Source organism: Ochotona princeps, chromosome 17 (genome assembly GCF_030435755.1).
Source record: "Ochotona princeps isolate mOchPri1 chromosome 17, mOchPri1.hap1, whole genome shotgun sequence".
Taxonomy (NCBI): domain Eukaryota; kingdom Metazoa; phylum Chordata; class Mammalia; order Lagomorpha; family Ochotonidae; genus Ochotona; species Ochotona princeps.
The window spans coordinates 15,793,066-15,814,530 of NC_080848.1; the positions used below are offsets into that span (position 1 = coordinate 15,793,066).

Here is a 21,465-nt window from a genome sequence, read left to right on the forward strand (position 1 = left end):
AAGGAATACACTTTTTGCAACTGAACAATAGGTGAACAAAGCCAGGATCCAGAAATGGGATATGACAAACACAGCACATCTCAGGGTTCAGCTTAGGAAGCAGGATTCAGTTACATTTAGGTGCATAAACAACCTGTCTTTAGACCTGCCTTATGTATTAGAACAGGTAGAATCTTCACCATTTGTTTTCTGGCGGTGTCCTGAGGACAGTAACCATTCTGTGAGGTGAGGTGAGGTGAGGTGAGGTGAGGTGAGGGTGCTGATACAGCTCTCATCATTTCACCAACGAGAAGAGACATCAGCAGTAGCAGAGGGGGGAGTGGTAAGCACATCAAACAGTTGACATAGCTGTGGGGAAATGTTATCATCTATGAAATCTGGTCTTCCACTTCACCTCTCACAATAGCCAGTGGCTTGGCTTGCTATCTAGTTTCCAGCTGCACTGAGATTTCCTGGGAGTAGGGTCTATTCAAAATCTCAAGCGTATGCTTTTCAGGAAAGAATGTCAACTGGCAGTATGTGGGCAAGTGGCCTTGATGTTCACTCTGTGCATTCAAATCTGTTGCAAAGAAAGGATGTTCTAGAAATCTGAGTAAATCGTTGTCCTTACCCCAACAAGACAGGCTCCCATTATTAAGATCACCACTGCTACAGTGACAGATATTGCCATGATCAGTGTTTTGTGAAGGGTGTATCTTGGGACTTCTTTTCTGAGCTAAAAGAAAAGAAAAAGAACAATTAAAACAGATCAAATAAAGAGACAGCATGAGCACTTCACTATTCCAGCCCATATTCTTCCAGGTGAGTGGCTTATAGGATCTTCAAGACCACACAAGATCCAATGTTACATGATCTATTGTCACACAGGTACTCTACAGGTACTCTAGCTTGTCAGGGCTGCTTCATTCTCTAAAGGAGCAAAGTGGGAAATCACCACCTTGGCCAAAGTTATGTGCCCAATACAAGATATGGACTGGGAGCCCCTGTTCCTCCTCCTTGGTGCTTTAATGACACTTCCTAAGCGACAGGAAAGGGCAGGTCTCCTGTCTCGTGGCCGTCCTCACCTCGGTTGACTCGATCATTCCTGCATCACTCAGGCGTCCCGGGCTCTCGCTGATGTAGTGCTCTTCTTCTCGCCGGTCTGTGTCCCATTCCGCCTTGGCCGCCGTTACTGGCTGCCGCTCACTGAGGAGCTTCATGAGGAGGCCCGTGCTGGAGATGAGCTTGGCGCAGGACAGCTGCACCTGGGGGTCTGCACAGTCCGTTTGCACAGTATGGATTACGAGTGAGATGAACTTTCTCACATCATTATTGGGGATGAGGGACCGTAGCTGCTGGTTCAGTTGACTTTCCAACTGGTCCCCTGGGGATGACTGCAGGGGGTAAGTAGTGCCTGTGGGTATGGAGGGGATGTCCTTGCCCATGTTAGGGTTCCCCCATTGCATTTTCTCAGTCACCACTACTGAGTTGGGGGCAATCTCAGGGGAACCAGCGGCCAATGGATGCCCCTGGGTTGTGCTGGCAGGGGGAGATTTTCCTAAGTCATTTCCTGCAGCAAGGCTGGCTTCAAGAATGTCTTCTGCAGGAGGTATTGGAAGAGCCTTCGCTTCCGGGGATGGAATATCCTGAGAACTCGGGTCTCCAGAAGAGGGAGAAGGCTCTCGGGGAGGGGAATCGATGAGACTCTGTAGGGCAAGGAGCGGAGGCCTCTTTACAGAGCTCTGTGTGTTGAGGGAATTCTTCCTTCTCAACTGCAGTCTCCGTTTGGCTTTGCGGGTTTTGAACACTGGATGGAGATCAATTTTATTGAAGTGGTACTTCACTCTGGAATCTGTGTTTGGTTCTGTTGCCACTTTTGTTTTCACTTTGCTCTTGGATGTTCTAAAGATAGGATGAGGATCAATTCTGTGTAAGCGGTAATTCACTCTGGAATACGAACTTTGTTCTGCTGCCTCTGTCTTTTTTGTCCTCATTTTCATGGTGTCAATTAACCCTTTTTCTAGGTCAGCGAGGGACTTTACAAGGAGTGCAGCAGATGGTCGGTCCACCATGTTCCTCTTCAGGGAAGAGGCGGCCCTGACACTGTGCTCCTCTGTGAGTGGGGGCTCTGGGTGGAAGGAGTTGGCCACCAGGTGCCAGGGCCTCTGGGCCACATGAAGCTCCTCCTGCTCCGTGGCACCTGTGCTTCCCAGCTCGCCTTGCACGGTGCCCTCCACAAGGGGGCGCGCGTTCTCTCTCCTCCTCCTGATTGCCTCCCGCTGCTGCCTTTTCCTCAGGCCCTCTGACCCCTTGATGACATTTTTCTGTCTCTGTAATCTTTGTCTTGTGCTTGGGGTGGGCGCCAGGCTGATCTGCTGTGATCGGGTCCTTTTTAACTTCCTTAAGAAGAATCGTCGTTTCCCTCTGATATCTAACGGAGGCTGCATCAGCATGGCAGTTTTTGTGTCTTTAACCTCACCCATTTTTTCCTGAATTTCAGAGTTTATCAATTTTTCTAGAAAGTGGATCTCTCCCAATTTACGTTTTTGTGCTTTCACAGAGAAGTCTTCTAGATGGTTTGTCAAGTGATCCACAGATCTATCTTCTTCTGGACTTGAAAAAATCAACTTGATGTAGGGTAGTAACGCTGACTCTACGTCTTCTAGATTGCTGCCTGAGAAATAACGCAGCACGTAATTTAGTGCACTGATAAAGTCAACTTTTTCATTCAAGTCTAGCTGCTCATTTGTAGAGTCTAGAATGTCAAGTGTATGTTTTTCTGAATTATCCGTCTCTGAAGTAATAATTAATTCGGTGCTAGTGTTCTTCTTCCGGGCTTGCAGTATCTTCAGGAATTCTGCTTTGGGATTCTCTGTCGATGGTTCTGGTACTGTCAGAAAGGAAGAGAATGCTTTCGTTAACAGGAAACTGAGTGTCAGTGTACAGTCATAGATCCCCAGCAGTTTAGGCTCGGAGTCACCACCATTTGGTTACCACATAGGAAGAAAAATTAACCCAAGCTGAAGTCTATGAAATGGCAGCAACAGAAAAGAAGAAAAAAGTGTTTTTTTAAAAGAGTATCCTCAGAGGAGTCCCGAGTATGAAAAAGCAGTCACTGTTTAGGATTGTTCCTTGGCTCCCCAGTGGTCAACTGCCCAGCACCCAGTAAAAGCCCAAGGCTGGGAGACGGTCTCCGTGCAGCTGCCCAGTGTGGAAGCGCCCGCCTCACAGGCACATGCTGCACCGTCCTGCCTCAGACACCCAGGGAGCACAAGGCTTCCTCTCCAGCAACCTTGTCTTCTGGCTGCTGTCAACAGGTGACCATGGCCAAATGCATTCACATGAGGGGAGCGAAGGCACAGATGCTAAAACAGGAGCCTGCTCCTCATTGGATGTGTCCTTTTCCATCGAGGCAACGGTTACTTGGTCCCTGCTCAATGTTTCCTAGCTCTTATCACAGAAGGTTCTTCATACAGAAAACCACATCCACCCTGGTTCTTTCAATCTGGGCAGGTCTGGGATGTAGGTGGAGTGATGTGTAGGTTGCTAGGTGGTATGCATGCACAGATTGTTCTGTGAGCTCTCTGGGGTGGTAGCAGTGTCTGGGTAAATGTTGCTCAGTGCCCTAAAATGCAAAAGGGAAAGACGCTGGAGCCCTGGAGTGGTAGCCTAGTGGCTAAAGTCCTCACCCAGTATGTACCGGGATCCCACATGGGCACCAGCTCATATCCCAGGGGTTCCACTTCTCCTTTCGCTCCCTGTTTGTTGCCTGGGAAAGTAATCAGGGATAGTCCAAACTCTTGGGACCCTGTACCCATGTGGGAGACTAGAAGACACTCATGGCTCCTGGCTTCAGATCAACTCAGTTCTGGCCATGGCTTCCACTTGGGGAGTGATCCAGTGGATAGAAATTTTTTTTCTCTCTGCCTCCCTTTCTCGCGGTAAATCTGAGTTTCCAATAAAAATAAATAAATCTTTTTAAAAAAAAAAGGGAGGGGGGAAGAAGCCGCTTTTGCAAATGCCGGTTTTGCTTTCATTTCTAGTATTTCCAGCTTGACTTGGGGATGTCTTCAAGCTTCCAAGTGCAGGAAGGTCAAGTGTGCTGTTGTGTGGCTGGGCTTCTGTCCCAGACCCTGCCGTGCCAGTGAGAGCAGGAGGTGAGCAACACGAGAAAGAAGGAACATGACAGCGTGGAGAGTCCACGGTGGGCAGAAGACCGGGTGTCTGGCTTCACCCCTTCATGCCTCCGTCTTGTGTCTCCTCTCTGTGAAAGCCCATTAAATTGTTTGTGCTGCCCCCTCTTGGAGAGAAGGGGTTACCAGGTGGAAAAGTGTTCTGGACAATAAACAACACTGTTTGTCAGCCAGCAGTGCGCTAAAGTCCTGGATCCTGACAGAGATGTATATTCAAGCTCTAGGGAGAGTAAAGCAGTCTTGTCTGGAATCCCAACATTAGTGGGACTTCCAGTTAGTTGGTGGAGTTTAGTTACTTACTTAGTGGCACTTCACATATCCAGAAAACCACAGCAAAGCCCCTGGGTAACTGCCCAATGAGAAGTCTGAGCCTCGGAGCAGGTTCAGAGCTGGGCTGTCTACAGTGGAACGGCATTCCGCTCCATCAGAGGAGCCAGGCGGCCATGCCTGGCTTGGCACCACAAACTCCCAGGCTCAGAATCAAGTAGTGTCACTTGTACTCTTTTCCACAATTGCAAAAACAAGTCAAACAACAATGTTCTGCACCTGTTCTCTAGGGCAGAGGCACTGGAGGCTGCTGTGTATAAAAGCAGGCTACAGGCTGTGGTGCAGTGCCCAAATGAGTGCTCATGGAAGCAAAGCACCAAGCTGAGAGCACGGTGCACCGTGTGGCCCTCAGCGTTAATTCCTTCCCTTCCATTTCTTTCCTGGGATTCTTTACGCACAAGGAACAGTTAGAGCATCAAATTTCCTATCAGTCACTGGGAGCCTGATGTTCACTGACAGAGTAGTTCAGAAATTGAGAGTTTTACTCTGAATAAATGAACTAAAATAATTACATTATAACTTTAAGCATTTATCTCTAATTTACAAAGAAGAAATTAAAATCACCAGGCATCTCAGACTCACCACAAGATAGAGGGTTTGTCAGACATTCATTGCGACAATGCAGCTTGACTGTCTTGCAGACAGTCTCAATGTCCTTTTTAAATTGGCAGAGGCAGCAGGCCATGTGGCTAGGTAAGATCCTGTTAAAGGGAAACACAGAGAATTCAGCTACAAATTAAGGGATTACCTTGGTAGGTCAAGAGGCAGGCCAAGGCTGTGAAAAAAGAAATCTTGAGATGTGGCATCAGGCTATGTGGCTGGGAACCCGATGACCAAGTGCTGCTCTTAAATGCTGCAAATATGGGGAGGAGGCAGAGGTGCCCAACAGAAAGGCAAACAAGGCAGTGGATGTGGTATGCTCGGGATAAAGGTGACAGGGGCTGGAAGTGAGTGCCACTGGTCAGCACTGTCACTCAGGAGCATCTTCCCCCAGCTCACAAGTCTCACTCTGGGATAATGTCAGACTTGTGAGAAGGAGTCAGAGCCCACAGCCTAGGGAGTGCCTTTCTCATCTGCTGTTGGAAGGATCTAATATTAGAAATTACTCTAACTGCAGAAAAGACTGACTAGCAATTGTTGGGAGAAAGATACAGAGTAAAAGGATCTCACAATCAAGGTTGGGGTCTACAAAAAGTTTGCCAGGGGTAGGCGTTTGGCCCAATGGTGAATATGTTGCTTGGCAACCCACAGTCCATGAACCTGGGTTTGAATCCTGTCTCCCCTTCCACCAGTGAATTCCCTGGGAGGTGTCAGGTAAAGCTTAATAAATACCCAGAAGTAGAATAGCTGGAACATATGGTAGGTCTTAAAGTTTTTATGATACTCCGAAACTAATTTGATTAAAAGCTTTTCTTGAGACATATTTTAAAAAATTATTTGAAAGGTGGAGAGAAAAACAGAGACAGGAATGTTCCATCAGCTGGTTCACTCCAAATATCTACCAGAGTCGGGGCTGGGCCAGACTGACATCGGGAACCCAGAACTCAACTTGAGTCTCCCGCATAGGAGGCAAGAACCCAAGAACTTGGGCCATCAGCTACTGCCTCCCAGGGTGCACATTAGCAGGAAGCTAGAGTTGGAAATGAATCCGGCACTTGAATTCAATCACTTTGATGTGCAGTATGCGTGTCCCAGGTGGTGGCTTACTGCTGCTCTTGTAACAGCTTCATTTGTGATAACCAAAACTAGAAAGAACCCAAGTGTCCGTCGACAGATGAGTGGATAGATGATACTGAGTTCACATAATGAGATGCTGTTCCACCAGAAAAAGAAATGAGCGATTGCTACAGACAACAGTGTGTCTTAATCATATTACGTAAATAAAGATGATGAGAAAGAGTGCATAGTGTTTAATTCCATTCATATAAAATTCTAGAAAATGCATTGTATAGTAACAGAAAGATGCTGAGACTTACACAGACACTGGGGAGAGCAAGAGTGATGGGACAGTGCTCGCTTCGGCAGCACATATACTAAAATTGGAACGATACAGAGAAGATTAGCATGGCCCCTGCGCAAGGATGACACGCAAATTCGTGAAGCGTTCCATATTTTAAAAAAAAAAAAAAAAAAAAAAAAAAAAAAAAAAAAAAAAAAAAAAAGAGTGATGGGACAGAAGGATTCCAGAGAGATAAGGACCTGTTGATGTGGTACATTTGGAGTTGGGTGATGGCTTCATTGTATAGACATATATCTATACCTTATTTATGGTCTCAATTATGCTTCATCTCTAGCATTATTGTGAAACTGAAGGAAGAAGGAAGGGAGGACGGGAAGAGGAGAATAAGGAAGGGAAGAAGACAGGCTACTCCAAATCTACGGGACAGGTATATGGACAACCATTATATTCTGTCCGTAAGTTTGAATTTGTAAAAATATTTACTTGAGGGTGCTGCTGAGTGTGTGGAGAGACAGGGACAGAATTAAGCAGAAGAGAGGCAGGAAGCGCAGAATTGCAGGAAAAGATGTCCGAAGCTCCGTGAAGTTGGTGAAACTGAGGCAACTTTCACACAGGCAAGAAAGAACCTGGAAGAACTCTCAGGACGGCAACCTGCAGCCTGAGCTTGTGGAGACGGATACCAGGACACCATCCGGGACAGGCAGGGACTCAGTAAAAACCTGGTGAGTCATGAATTGACGCAGGGAAGACACCAGCAGGAGCCTTGGCCTGCCCATAAGAGACAGAGGGAGTCAGAAGGACTCTCAGATCAGGACACTGGTGGGATTAAAAAAAATGGCCCAATGAGGAAACTATAGGCACAGATATGAGCAGCCTCTCCCAGAGGAGTGAACGCCTTTGGGGAAAGGGTAGTTGGGAAGTGAAGGGTGAGGGTCGGAGACACAGTTGGCAAGGTTTCTCAGACTTGGGCCACCCAGAGGGATGCCAGAATCCCCCAAAATGGAGATGCAGGAGCCCCCAGGGTTAGAGGTTTCTCTCAGTGACCCAGCAGCATAACAGCAGACTCCAAAAGTGCTTGAGAGTAGGTTAGTGCCATACCAACACCCAGCAGACCGCAGAAGAACCCAGCGGTGGAGGTACAAATTCCAGGGCAAACCAAAGCCACATAACCCCCTGCCGTCACTTGCCCATTGGAGGTGAGGGAAGGCGTGATGCACCCCAGAGTGCGGAGATCCCAGCCACTGACTGTACACTGTGGAGCAGAGGCTGGGTCATTTCCACTCTTGGCAACTGCACAGCGGGCAGAGGCTGTGAAGGCGCTGGGCAGCAGGGGGCTTGCACACAGAACTGGAATTGGCAGGCTTTTGGTTGCAAAGCTCCACACAAATGATGAGGAGAGTGAAAGCACCGGTCGCCCACAAGGTGGCAGCAGCTGACAAACATCCTAGTTACCTGGCTGTCGGAGACGCCTCACAACCCACAGGGCAGCTGACAGATACAGTGCTCCCAGAAACCCCCAAAGCACATCAGAGCTAAAATCTCAAAATGACAAGAAGGCACAAAGCAATGGGAAGAAATACCAGAAAAACTATTCAGATGAAAGAGCCAGTACTCCCCTCAAAAATGACCAAAAAATAACCTGCCTCAGAGTTGTAACAAGAAGACATTGATAAGGAATATTAAAAAAATGAGCATGAAACTCGTCATAGGGCCCGGCAGCGTGGCCTAGTGGCTAAAGTCCTCGTCTTGAACGCGCCGGGATCACATATGGGTGCCAGTATCACATATGGGCGCCTGTTCTAATCCCGGCAGCTCCACTTCCCATCTAGCTCCCTGCTTGTGGCCTGGGAAAGCAGTCGAGGACGGCCCAATGCCTTGGGACCCTGCACCCGCGTGGGTGACCCGGAAGAGGTTCCTGGTTCCCGGCATCGGATCGGTGCAGCACCGGCCCGTTGTGGCTCACTTGGGGAGTGAATCATCGGATGGAAGATCTTCCTCTCTGTCTCTCCTCCTCTCTGTAGATCTGACTTTGTAATAAAAATAAATCTTAAAAAAAAAAAAAGAAAGAAAAAAACTCTTCATAGACAGTGAGAAGTGTTGGGAAGAGCTCAAAGAATTCAAAAGTAACATTATCACAGAAATTAAACACGTCCAAAATGAAATTTCGGAACTGAAAAATATGGTAGCAAGCTTGACAATAGAATCAATGCTGCAGAGGAAAGAATTTCAGACATAGAAGGTAACCAAAATGAGATACACAACAGAGAAGAAAATGAAATACCTGGGAATAAACTTAACAAAGGATGTGGAAGATCTCCATGAGGAAAACTAAAAAACGTCAAGAGAAGAAATAGAAGACTTCAAAAAAGTGGAGAAAAATACCATGTTCCTGGATGGGCAGAGTCAACATCATCAAAATGTCCACACTTCCAAATGGAAAATATGTATTCAACATGATTCCAGTCAAAATACCAAGAAATTTCTTCACAGAGCTGGAAAAGATGATACAAAGGCTCATTTGGAAACACAAAAAACCATAAATAGCCAGAACCATCCTGAAGAATAAGAGCCTAGTGGGAGGGATCACAATCCCAGATCTTTGGACATACTATAGGGCGGCAGTTATCAAAACAGCCTGGTACTGGTACAGAAACAGAGAGGTAGATCAATGGAGAACAGGACATCCAGAAGGGAAGCCACATATGCACAACTATCTAATCTTCAACAAGAAAACAGAAAACAATCTGGGGAAAGGAAGGGCTCTTCAACAGATGCTGTTGGCACGACTGGTAATAGTCTGCAAGACCCACACCTTTCTCCACACACAAAGATCAACTCTAAATGGATAAAATCTAAATCTACACCCAGAAACCATCAAACTTTTGGAAGAAAAAGTTGGAAATACTCTGCAAGATATAGGTATATGCACTGACTTCCTAGAAAAATCATCCAAAGCAAAGGAAGCCAAGACCAAAATAAACAAATGGGACCTACATTAAGCTAAGAAGCTTCTGCACAGCAAAGGAAACAATCAACAAAGTAAAAAGGCAACCAACAGAATGGGAGAAGATCTTTGCACGTTACACAGGAGACAAAGGGCTACTTTCCTGAATATACAAAGGACTCCAGAACAATAATACAAACACACCAGTCAAGAAATGGGCAGGGGAAATGGACAGACACCTTTACAAAGGAACAAATTCAAATGGCTAACAGACACATGAAAAAATGCTCAAGCTCTCTGACAATAGGGGAAATTCAAATTAAAAACAACACCACTTAACACCAGAAAGAATTGCCCACATGCAGAAAACTACCAACACCACCTGCTGGCAAGGTTGCGCAGAAAAAGCAACCCTACTTCCACTGCTGGTAGGAATGCAGGCTGGTGCAGCCACTGTGGAAGTCAGTATGGAGAACACTTAGGCAATTAAAAATCCACCTACCATATGACCCAGCAATACCACTACTACTAGGAATATATACAAAAGACTTGTTACATGAGAAAGCAACACACACACCAATGTTCACTGCAGCGCAATCTACTATTGCAAGAACATGGAAACAACCGAAATGCCCACTAACAGTGGACTGGATAAAAAAAACTGTGGTTCATCTACACTATGCAATACTACTCGGGTATTAAAAAAAAGAAATACAATATTTTGTGGACAAATGGGCCAAACTAGAGACCATTATGCTAAGGGAAATGAGTCAACCTTAAAATGTCAGGTATCATATATTTGCTCTAATATAATATGATGTCAAATCTAGGGATATTATATGTCAATCTTACTCTATGTCACTTCATACTTACCTGTACCTTGTGTAATAAGGTGGAGAAGCAATTGTGTAATAAGATCTTGTGATGTAATTCACTAATCAGACATCCATAAGAGACCGATTATTTATAATTAAAAAAAAAATACAATGGTAAAAATATTTACTTGAAAAGTAGAGTGTTGGAGACACACACACACATACCACAAGAGAGAGAGAGGAAGAGAGTTAATCTTCCATCCTTGGATGGGGCTGGGCCAGGCTGAAGCCAGGAGCCAAAAGCTCCATCTAATCTCCTACCCCTGGCACTTTGGTCTTCTTCTGTTGCCTTCCCAATCACATTAATAGAAAACTGGGTTAGAAGCAGAGAAGCCAAGATTCAAACCAGCACTCCTAAGCTGCTGTGCCACAATCCTGGGCCCCATGTAGGTTTGAATTTTCTCACAACAAAATCTTGCAGCGAAAGATAGCCAAACTGATTGTCTTATGAGTCAAGGCTTCCTGCAGGTAGTTTCAGGGAGAGAACAGCAGTCTCTAACCGCTGTGCCACACTGCCCACTCACTACAAAATAAATTGAAATGGAAACACACAGATTGCAACCAGAAGTGGAGCAATCATGACTTCCATACCCTGCTGGTGACAATGCAAACAGCACTGTCATTTTAGGAAACTGTTGAACAGTTTCTTAAGGAGGAAAAAATGCAGTTAGTAGTTGCTGCAGTGATCCTAGCCTTGTGTTTATCCCCTAAGAAGGGAAAACATGTTTAGACAAAGGTCTGCCTAGGAGTGCTCTTAACAGCTTTATTCATCATTACAAAAATTGAGAAAGTCCAGATATGCAAACTGATGAGTGACTAAAACAAACTGGCCTATCCACACAACTGGGACATTACTCAGCCACAGCACTGCTGCTGCAGCCAACACCAGGGTAACAGCGTAATCTCACAAAGATTGTGCCCAGTTAAACAAGTCCAATGCTAAAGCCTACCACTGACCAGGGCCTATCACAATGGCTCAATTGCCTAATTCACCTCCTTCAAGCAACAATTTCTCTATGGGTGCCACTTCATGTCCTGGCTGCTCCACTTTCCATCCATCTCCCTGTTTACAGCCTGGGAAGACAACAGAGGATGGCCCCAAATCTTGGGATCCTGCACCCACATGGGAGACTCAGAAGAAGCTCCTGGCTCTTGTCTTCAGATTGGCTCAGTTCTGATCATTGTAGACACTTCAGGAGTGAACCATTGAATAGATTTTTGTCTCTCCCTCTCTATATATCTGCTATTAAATAAAAATAAATCTTGCTAACATTAAAAAAAAAACTCAGTAATGTTGAAAAGGCAAAAGCAACAGGTGTTTGGGTTGGAAAGGGTTGACTGCAAAGGGTTCAGAGGGCCCTTTTTGGCATGTCAGAAGCAATCTATAGTAGGAATTTAGTGGTGATTTTATAATGACACATATGATGAAATTTATCACACTGCATACTTAAAAGTTTTATGATGTGCAAATTATTCCTGAATAAGTCTGATGTAAGAAAGCAATTAAATCTTCAAAATGACAAAAACATAACCCTAAGAGAGTAACTTACAGTTTTTCCAGTTCGAGAGTCTTCATGAGGATGTTCTCAACTGTGCTGATGGACACCTGCGTTCTTCCGAGGTCTCTGAGGGAGAAAGCCCAAACATTCATGATGTGAACCCCAAGAAAAAGTTCTGTCCTTAAAAAGATGATTTCAAGGAACAAAATCTAATAAAATAAAATTGAAATGAAACGAAAAACTCAGATTTTTTTAAAAGTACAGAGTATTTTAAGAGCATGTGGTTGCATTAATTTTTGGCTACTCTGTAAAACAAGGCAGCTTGAGAGTTTGTCAAGGCAGATCCTTCCAAGAAATTCTCATTGAAGAAATTTAAGTTACTCTGCACTGTCAAGTCAGTGACCTTGGCACTGAAGGACAAAACCTGCACCGTTGTTGTTTTTTTTTTACCATTATCTTCCTTTTCATTTGCCTATTTCACTCCTTGGCTACTTAATATCTTTTCATCTGCTTTGTATTTCGACATGTATCCGAATATGCTCTTCCACACTGTCTCTCTGCTGGGGCTGTTTTACACATTGTACAGCTTAATCCAGGAGCCCAGTTCAACTTAAAATTGCAACTTTTTAGCCTCAATGCAAAATAAATTTTGATCAAAGTAAAAAACAAGGAGTATAAATCACTCCATGATTCATGAGGTTTATTTTTCATACTTACAGATATTTTAATGCTGGCAAATTAAAAAGATAGGAATCTTCAATAGTTGTCAATGGATTCTGATCAAGATTTCTGAAAAATGCAATGAGATTAAAATTATACACCTCTTCTCTATGTACAAACATGTGCAAAAGCTTGTATACATATACATATATATGAGAATTTGTAAATTAAAAAAAAAATTTTATGGGCCTGCCCAGTAGCCTGGTAACTGAAGTCCTTGGTTTGATCATGCTGGGATCCCCCCATACAGACACTGGTTCTAATCCTGGCAGCCCTGCTTCCCATCCGGCTCCATGCTTGTGGCCTGAGAGGGCAGTGAAGGATGGCCAAGGCTTGGGACCCTGCACCACATGAATGGAGGGAGGGAGGAGGCCATACAGCCTGATCTGCAACAACGGCTGGTCCACTCACTCCCAGCATATCTTAAGCCCCTCCCTCGAGCGCAAATGGAACTGTGAAATCATGAAGCACAGGACAGGTGGCTATCTTGTCCAAGGTCAGGCTTGGAAGAAAATCTCCATCTCGAATCTCAATTCCCCAGGCCGTGGACTATCACAGAATTGTTAAACTGGGAGGGAATAAAACTGCAACATTTCATTCAAGTGTGCCCAGGATGCAAACAAAATCAGGCTAGAGCAATGCTTTCCTATTACTGTTCACACCACAGCTTAACATAAACACCACCTTGGCTTACTTCAAAAGTTCCCTTGCCCACAGATGGTCCATAACTTCACAGATAAATACCTGTCAAAATACAGCATGAGCTGGGTGACTGTGTTGAATTTTCAGTTGTTCTTTCTGCTTTATCACTTAGAAGAAAATGATCCTGAGAAAGCACCAGCACCTCGGCTCCCCACACTGAGCGGCAATCCCAGTTAGATTCGGGGTGGAATCTCAAGGAGCATTTGGGAATCAGAGCAGCACTGTGGGGACTCTGGTAGCAGTGCTAACTGGAGTAGTATTTGCTTGATGTGCTCTCTTGCCCAAGGCCAAGATCAGCACGAGGAAAAGCAGAGCATGTCAGCTGTCACACACCTCAATGCACCTTGGTGTCCTCATTTTAAAAAAAAAGAGTGAAACTTAAGCCATACTTTGCAGAGTTTGTACATGACTTACACTCAGCTAACGATAACTGTATGGATTTTACATATACACAGCTCTTTAATATTTGTTTATCTTGTATTTCACTTACACCACGTGCAAAAAATGCATTCCATGCCATGCCTGAAATGTGCCCAAACTCACTTCTGTGAGTAAATTGCAGCCAAGATTTCTGTAAAAAGACACAAATTAAGAAGAAAGTTACTCTTTTAGAACATTCATCATTCAGCAGTGATCCTAATTTGTACAGGTGAAACATCTCCTCCACACACTAAAGACTTCCCAGTTGGAAGACTCTGGCTTCTGACTCAACACGTTCCCATTTGCACCTGTGGAGCATGAGGTGCACCAAACCACACGCAACAAATACTTGTGCTCAGTGATCTTCATCTCCTCTCTTTAGAACAAGTTTCACAACTTGAGCATTTAGACGTTTTGGGCTGAGTGATTCTTCCTTGTGGAGGTCTGTTCTGTACATGGCAGTTGTTCTAGAACAACTCATGGCAGGTGGTTTCGCAGCACTCTGACCTTGGCCCAAAATATCTCTGGAGACCAGAAAGAATTGCTACATAATTCTAGCGAATTTCCTACAAGTAGAATTATAATGATGTTGCAAAATATGAGTGACTAACAAGGGGGGTTACAATTAAGACTTACTCTAATTCCAAAGATGACATTATAACTTACACAGACTTCAAAAAGGGAAGTGATTCAAATGTACGTCTTTCAATAAACTGTATTTTATTACAGGATAAATCCCTAGGAAAAGAAAAAAGAAAATGTCTATTAGATCTCTAGTGAGTAGGAAGGAACAGAATTTGCATTTCTTAATGTTGAATATTCAGTTTTTGTCTAAACTACACCTTTGGACATCTGTTTGAGCATTCCAGAGCTCCTAATCAAACTTAACCTCTCCTAACAGTCTCACCTTCAGAGTCTATAGCCCTTGATAAGACCCTGAAGGGAAAATTTCCTGGCAGCAAGAGATATGATCAGATGACCTTTGGGTAGTCTCATCAAATTCAAGATAATGAGATCAAATTTGCATCTCTATCTGTAACTTCTAATATTCAGATGAATATTCTACTTTTATACCTTCCTGGTGTGGTTCTCTTTTTGGAACTAATTCAGTTCCAGAATAAATCAGAGAACCTTTCAAATCATTTGAAAGGAAGTTACTCCTCAGAGGAACTCATCATTTTGAATTAATTCAGAATTATATTATCATTAGTAGGAATTCTTTTCTGATTTCACGTTGTCTTGACATTGCATTAAAGCAGATTTGTTTCAGTTGCACAGTGGCAGAACAGAAAACACCATGGAGATGGATTCTTGTTGGAAAACACTCACTTGTGACCATAGTTACATGGATCCCAGCTTGCCTCACTCCTCACCCACATGGCTGCCACCTGCCCACTGTGGCTGTCTCCATCTCTAGTCTCTCTTCTGGAACTCTCCAGAAGTGATTCTCAAACACTGGCTTCACCTAGGCACTGAAGATGCAAATTCTCAGCCCGGATCTAGACCTCAGTCAGGAACTCAGCAGGGCTGGGGGTGGTAGAGACAGAACCTAGCCCTGCAAACCCCTGGATGATGTTGATGCAGGCTCAGTTTTGCTGTAGAGTGCTGCCAGGAACATGTGGCTCTCCTGGCTGGTGACTTTTTCCATGACAGTCAAAGCCCTGGAGGCTGTGGCCCAACACTCCTTATGGTTTTCTTCCGTGGATTCCACAGGTACTCTTGGCGTTCCTCAGACACTCTCCTGTGTTTTGCCTTTCTCTCACTTTCCTTCTGCAATCTGAGGGTATTGCCCATGTGTCCTTCCAATGATGCCCAGTGGCTCTACACAGTGTCCTTCCAATGATGCCCTGTTTAACCAATATCACCCTAGCTACAGCCCCTGATCCAGAAACAATTTACACATCATGTCTGTGCCCTTTTCTTGTTCACATTGCTACCCTTGCCTCTCCAGTTCCTTCAAAGCATAAACACCTTGAAAGCATGGACTTGGCCTTGCTCATGTGCACTGCTCACCATGTTTCCACCTGGCTCGTGGAAACAAAGCAAACTCAGATACTTAGGAAATAAAGGAATAGCTAAGGAGTGACTGAATGGAAAGAGGAACAAGTTACTAGTTTTTTTTTTCTTTTAAATTTTTTTCTGAATCACTAGTTTTTAAGGACTGTGGTTGCATTACTCCACGACCCTCTGCAGTGTGTTGTCATGACCTTTGTTGGATCATGCTTGATTTCTGTGCTTGTTTCCCCTGCGACCTTGCAGCTCCCAGGAGGGTAGGAAGCCTGCCTTACACATTTTAGAGCCTCAAACTAGACAAAGTGCTTAGCATTCTGTTTTAGCTTTAAACACTGATGGCATTTTAAAAAGCAATGACAATATAGATGCTGACAGAGAATAACTAGCTTGCAAAGGACTTCCTACTAAAAGCAAGGAAGGGCCTATTGTGCTGGACAGTTATTATCTCTTCTGTTTTTCTCCAGCTCAGGTCTATAAGGTTTGGGAGTCCAGAAGTAAAGATGGAAGCAATTGTCCCCTTCAGGCCTAGAGAGCTTGGTCATTCAAAGGATTATTGTTAGTGTCAGATAAGGCTGTTTCTATCCACTGTCCTTCAGCTGTATACATTGGAAAGAAGAATCTATTTCCTACAGAGTATCAATAATTGGCCTAATAAAGATGAATGGCATTTAGAGCCCATTGTGGTATAGTAGGTAAAACAGCCCTGCCGTGCCAACATCCCATATGGGCCCTGGTTTGAGTTCACTGCTCCACTTCCCATCTACATTCCTGCTATATGCCTGGAAAGGCAGTGGAAGATGGCCAAATCCTTGGCACTCCTCCCCCTGACCAACCCTCTCTAAAAGCCCAGCTAATATGCTTGAAGAATACAAAATAAATAGTATGGATTCAATGCATGAGACCCTATACATACTTACAGAATTGTTATTTTCATACTAGAGGAAACTAGAGATTATTTAAACACCTTACTCATTTTATAGAAAACAACTAAAATCTCAGAAATAAATGTGCTTAACTAACTTACAAGTGCTTCAGGGATAGCAGGCCTTCAAATGAATCCTTATGTAATTCAGTCAAATAATTTTCGCTGAGAATCCTGGATCAAAATGAAGAATAACAACAATTTTTATTCAGGAATAACTCTGATGTGGAGGAAACCTCAATAGGGTGCCACTAAATGCAGGTTAGATCTTTCTCCCTTTCTCTGTAACTCTGAATTTCAAGTAAAACAAATACATCTTTTTTTTTTTTTTCAAAAGCCCACATATCACACTAGTTTTCCTATATCTAAATTCTGTACAGAAAAACATCAGAGAAGGTCTGGAGCGATGTATATCACAGTCACAGAAGTTTACCTCAGGGATGGAATGTTACACTACAACAAGATTTTTACTGTATCAGTTTTTAGTCTCTTAAGAACATAATCATGGAGCCCAGCATGAAAGCTCAATGGCTAAATCCTCACCTTGCAAGAGCTGGGATCCAATGTGGGCACCAGTGCATGTACTTTCCATCCAGTGCTCCACTTTCCATCCAGCTCCCTACCTTAGGGCCTGGAAGAGCAGTAGAAGATGGCCTAAAGCCTTAGGACCCTGAACCCATAAGAGAGAGCCAGAGAGGCTCTTGGCTCCTGGTTTCACCTTGGCTGAGCTCTGCCTGTTGAGGCCACTTCGGAAGTGAGCCAACAGATACAAGATCTTTCTGTCTCTCCTCTTTGTAAGAATAATCTGTCCAACAAAAGCAAAGAAATCTTAAAATAAAAAAAAATACAATCATGTATTACTTGCAAGATGAAAAATAAACTTCAGTGGTCTCATTGCAAATACTGTGTTTTAGTAGAGGTTGATTTGTTAACACGAAGGGGTAAATACCTTTTCTGAGACATTCTGACCTCTAAATACTGGACCAAAGAGTTTGAGATGCAGTTGCATTTTTTTGTATCCATATTTAGAGAGAATATACTCACAGAGTCTCAACCCAGCGATATGCTTTCCACACATTTTTGTCAATGTAGGATATAGCGTTTCCTTGTAGATTTCTGTAAAGAAGCACAGTTCATATCCTTGAATAGATAGGAACACAATGAACAGAACAAGGAAAAACAATCATAGCAACTTCATGGGGATATCGAATATGGATATTACTACCAGTTTTCTAGTTTCTAGAGCTTCACCTGGGGCAGGCACAATTACGAAAGAACATGGGGCCCTGGCACAAACGTTGCGGTGTCACTTCAGAAGCTTAACTTCCTGTTGGTGCAATCTCGTTGACAGATAATGCCAATCAGTTGCATTTGAGGCACATACTGTCTCCAAAATTCCCTAGGTGTCTAAACTGACTCCTTTTGCAAATCAGTAAGAAAATAATTCAACTGAGAACAAGGGACCAATTTATCTTTATCAGTAAGTAAGAATAAAGAAACTCCAACATACAGTAATTTTAACTTTGGCCAAGTACCTTCTACTGAAATTATTCTACCTATGTGAATGGACATGGACAATGAAAAATCAGATGGACTAATGTGTTGACATGAATGGGTCACTGGCAATACCCATGGTGAGGGATGGAAAACACAAATGACTGAGCCAGGAGCAAAACATCACCTCCCTCAGGGGAAAAGTGCAAAGGAGAGAAACTGGAAGGAGGGACACATATCGCGATGGGAACGGGAGTGAATTATGGATAATAGAGAGGATAGGATGATAAAGGGTGTAGGGGTGCAGATTGATATTTTTCTCTATGTTCCATGACCCTTTGGCAAAGTGAGAATGTACCCATGAATGATGCACGTTCCAAAGCAGTCTGAAATACTGTGAGTTTCAAGTCTGAGTAACTTGGAGTCTTTACCTGTGCGTCTGTCTGCACTCCATCATCAACAGTGCACCTGCATGGCTTATGTACACGGTTGTACCTCTGTGTTCTTCTGCCTGGTGGACATTTCACTTAACCAGAAGGCTTTGTTTGCTCTATGTTCATCAACATGAAGTATTAAAACTGAACACACCTAGGGCCCGGCGGCGTGGCCTAGCAGCTAAAGTCCTCGCTTTGAACGCACCAGGATCCCATATGGGTGCAGGTTCTAATCCTGGCAGCTCCACTTCCCATCCAGCTCCCTGCTTGTGGCCTGAGAAAGCAATTGGGGATGGCCCAAAGCCTTAGGACCCTGCACCCGCATGTGGGACCCAGAAGAGGTTTCCGGTTCCCGCCATCGGATCGGCGCAGCACCAGCATTTGCAGTCACTTGGGGAGTGAATCATTAGACTGAAAATCTTTGTTTCTCTTCCTCTCTGTGTATCTGACTTTGTAATAAAAGTAAATCTTAAAAAAAAAAAAAAAAAAACCTGAACACACCTCCCTAAGATTGCCTCTCCTTTCTGATTGCTGTCTGCACCTGTGAGGCCATTCATTCTCACCAGGACAAATCTTGCAGTCATATTTTTTTCTTCTGTGCAACATCCACCACCAGCCTATGATCAGTCTCTAGGTCTGTCCGTCCTTTGTCATCTCAGGGACTTTCTTTTCATTCCTATCATAACTGGTGACTTAGTCCCATTCTCATTTTATTCCTTGATTTTACCAGAGGTCTTTTTTTTTTAAATGTCCTTGAAGTAAGCTTTCCTCTCTAGATGATTCTCCATACAGTGTCTAAAATCATATTTCTGGAACAGGCATTTGGCCTGGTTACTAAAACACATCTCACGTCAGAGTGCCTGGGCTCGCTACCCAGCTCCCGTTACTGACTTCAGCTTTCTGCCCACACACACCCAGAAGGTGGTGGAGCTGGCTCAAATAGTTGTCCTCCTGCCACCCTCATGGCAGACCTGGATTGGGTTCTTAGCCCACTTTGACCAACACAGTGCCTGCTGTTCAGGCATTTAGAGAATGAACTAGCAGATGGAAACTCTCTCTGAATCTGTCTCTCTGCCTTTCAAGTAAATGCATAGAAAAAAATTAAGACAATGATCAATTTCTTTAAAAACGTAAAAAAAAATAATCTTTCTGTTTTGATCACCTCTCTCTTGCTTGAAAACTTTCAGGGTTCTCTGCAGCTCGCAGTATAACTTTGAAACCCCTGTAGCTGATATTCAAGGTTGTTCATTTAATATCTTTGACTGCTTTGTAAGTCAGTTCTTTGCAGCCAGACTGTCTACTAACTCTTGCTGATTCCAACAGTCAAGTGTAACAGGCTGGGCCATCAGGATGCTGGCAGCCCAGACATATGGATACTGGTTTGATTACCAGCTTCTCCACTTCCTGTCCAGCTCCCTGCTAATGTGCCTGGGAATAGTGGGAAATGGCTCAAGTGCTTGGGCCTCTGACCCCACACAGGAGACCCAGAAGAAGCTCTTGCTCCTTACCTTTGGCCCGGCCCAGCCCCAGCCATTGTGGCAACATGAGGAGTAAAGCAGCAGAAGAAAGATCACTTTTTCTTCTTGCTGTAACTCTGCCTTTCCAGTAAATCTAATATTTTTTTTTTTTAAAGAGAAGGAGAAGGAGGGCCCGGCAACATGGCCTAGCGGCTAAAGTCCTCGCCTTGAACATGCCAGGATCCCATATGGGCGCCGGTTCTAGTCCCGGCAGCTCCACTTCCCATCCAGCACCCTGCTTGTGGCCGGGGAAAGCAGTCGAGGACGGCCCAAAGCCTTGGGACCCTGTACCTGTGTGGGAGACCTAGAAGAGGTTCCAGGTTCCCAGCTTCGGATCGGCGCAGCACCGGCTCACTTGGGGAGTGAACTCACTTGGGGAGTGAACCATCGGACGGAAGATCTTCCTCTCTGTCTCTCCTCCTCTCTGTATATCTGACCTTCCAATAAAAATAAATAAATCTTTAAAAAAAAGAGAGAGAGAGAGAAGGAGAAGGAAAGTTGACAAGAAAAATGTCACAACAGGAAGTCAGGAAAAACAGGTTGAGTCAGGAGGAAGGCCCAGCAAGGTATTGAGCAATAAAAGGCTACCATGACAGACAAGATCTAGAGAAGTCTGAGGAAGGGTAGTTCTTACAAGATGGTGAAGCTGGTGTCATTGCGGGCACCGAAGGATCCTGGCACAGGCACTTGGTGGAGCTTCTGCCACGGGCTGAGATTGGTACATGACAGTGTCTTATCTTTGCAGGTACACAGCTTGCAGAGGTCCGTATCATATTCAGCAGGATGTGCAGTCTGAAACTGCCCTAGAGGTGGAGCTGTAGTCTTCAGGATTTTAGAAGGGTCAACCTCTGGAGCAAGGACTGGAGCTTTGATAGGCTCCACCTCTGAAGGCTGACCCGTGACCCGGGGCGATGTTCCTACAGTTACAGTCTCAACAGCTGGCTCTGGTGGCTTAGTTAGAGTAACCAGAATAGTTGTAGGCTTGACCTCTGCAGACAAATTGAGAGGCTTGCCTGTGACTTGCTGAGTCTGGCTCCGGTCTGTGTATGTAGGTGGCACCTCAGAATGCCTTGGACGAGCAGCTAGTGTAGTCTCCAGGGCTGTAGACTGTTGAGCCAGTGTGGTGGGTTCTGCGATCCTGAAAAGTGCTGTCTTCACAGCTTGAACTGTGACACTGACTGGCACTATATGCTGAGTTTCAGCTACAACCTCCAATGGAGGCTCAGCTGAGGTCTCCTGCAGGGCTGGAGACGATTCAACCTCCGCAATTCTGGACTGAAAAGCCAGCTGAATAGCAAAAGCTTGAATTGTGATTCCAGTCAGGTTTGGCTGCTGAACCTGAACCAGGTCTGCCTGTGGAAGTGTCGCCTCAGGGACACGTTGGGGCGGTGTTGTGGCAGTCCTCGGGGCAGAACTCAGGTTTACATCCTGAGTCAGAATTGTGTCTGGACTCGTTCCTGTAGGCT

At 44.5% G+C, this 21,465-nt stretch overlaps 1 protein-coding gene and 1 non-coding gene across 2 annotated transcripts in view; one reads left to right on the top strand and one right to left on the bottom strand.

Annotated features, from left to right (window-relative positions):
* Positions 1-888: 888 nt before the first annotated feature.
* Positions 889-21,465, bottom strand: part of LOC131482355 (leucine-rich repeat-containing protein 37A-like) — a 39,549-nt gene continuing 18,972 nt past the window's right edge. Inside the window, exons 2-9 of the mRNA XM_058675811.1 lie at positions 17,599-17,670; positions 16,657-16,728; positions 13,690-13,770; positions 12,495-12,566; positions 11,829-11,903; positions 5,082-5,200; positions 2,637-2,869; positions 889-1,373 (exon numbers count right to left, since the gene is read on the bottom strand). Of these exons, the coding sequence (XP_058531794.1) occupies positions 1,005-1,373; positions 2,637-2,869; positions 5,082-5,200; positions 11,829-11,903; positions 12,495-12,566; positions 13,690-13,770; positions 16,657-16,728; positions 17,599-17,670 (1,093 nt within the window). The 3' untranslated portion in view covers positions 889-1,004. The remainder of the gene's footprint in view (positions 1,374-2,636; positions 2,870-5,081; positions 5,201-11,828; positions 11,904-12,494; positions 12,567-13,689; positions 13,771-16,656; positions 16,729-17,598; positions 17,671-21,465) is intronic.
* LOC131482456 (U6 spliceosomal RNA) lies at positions 6,509-6,615 on the top strand. The gene has a single exon (XR_009247012.1). It is a non-coding gene; the product is annotated as a U6 spliceosomal RNA (small nuclear RNA).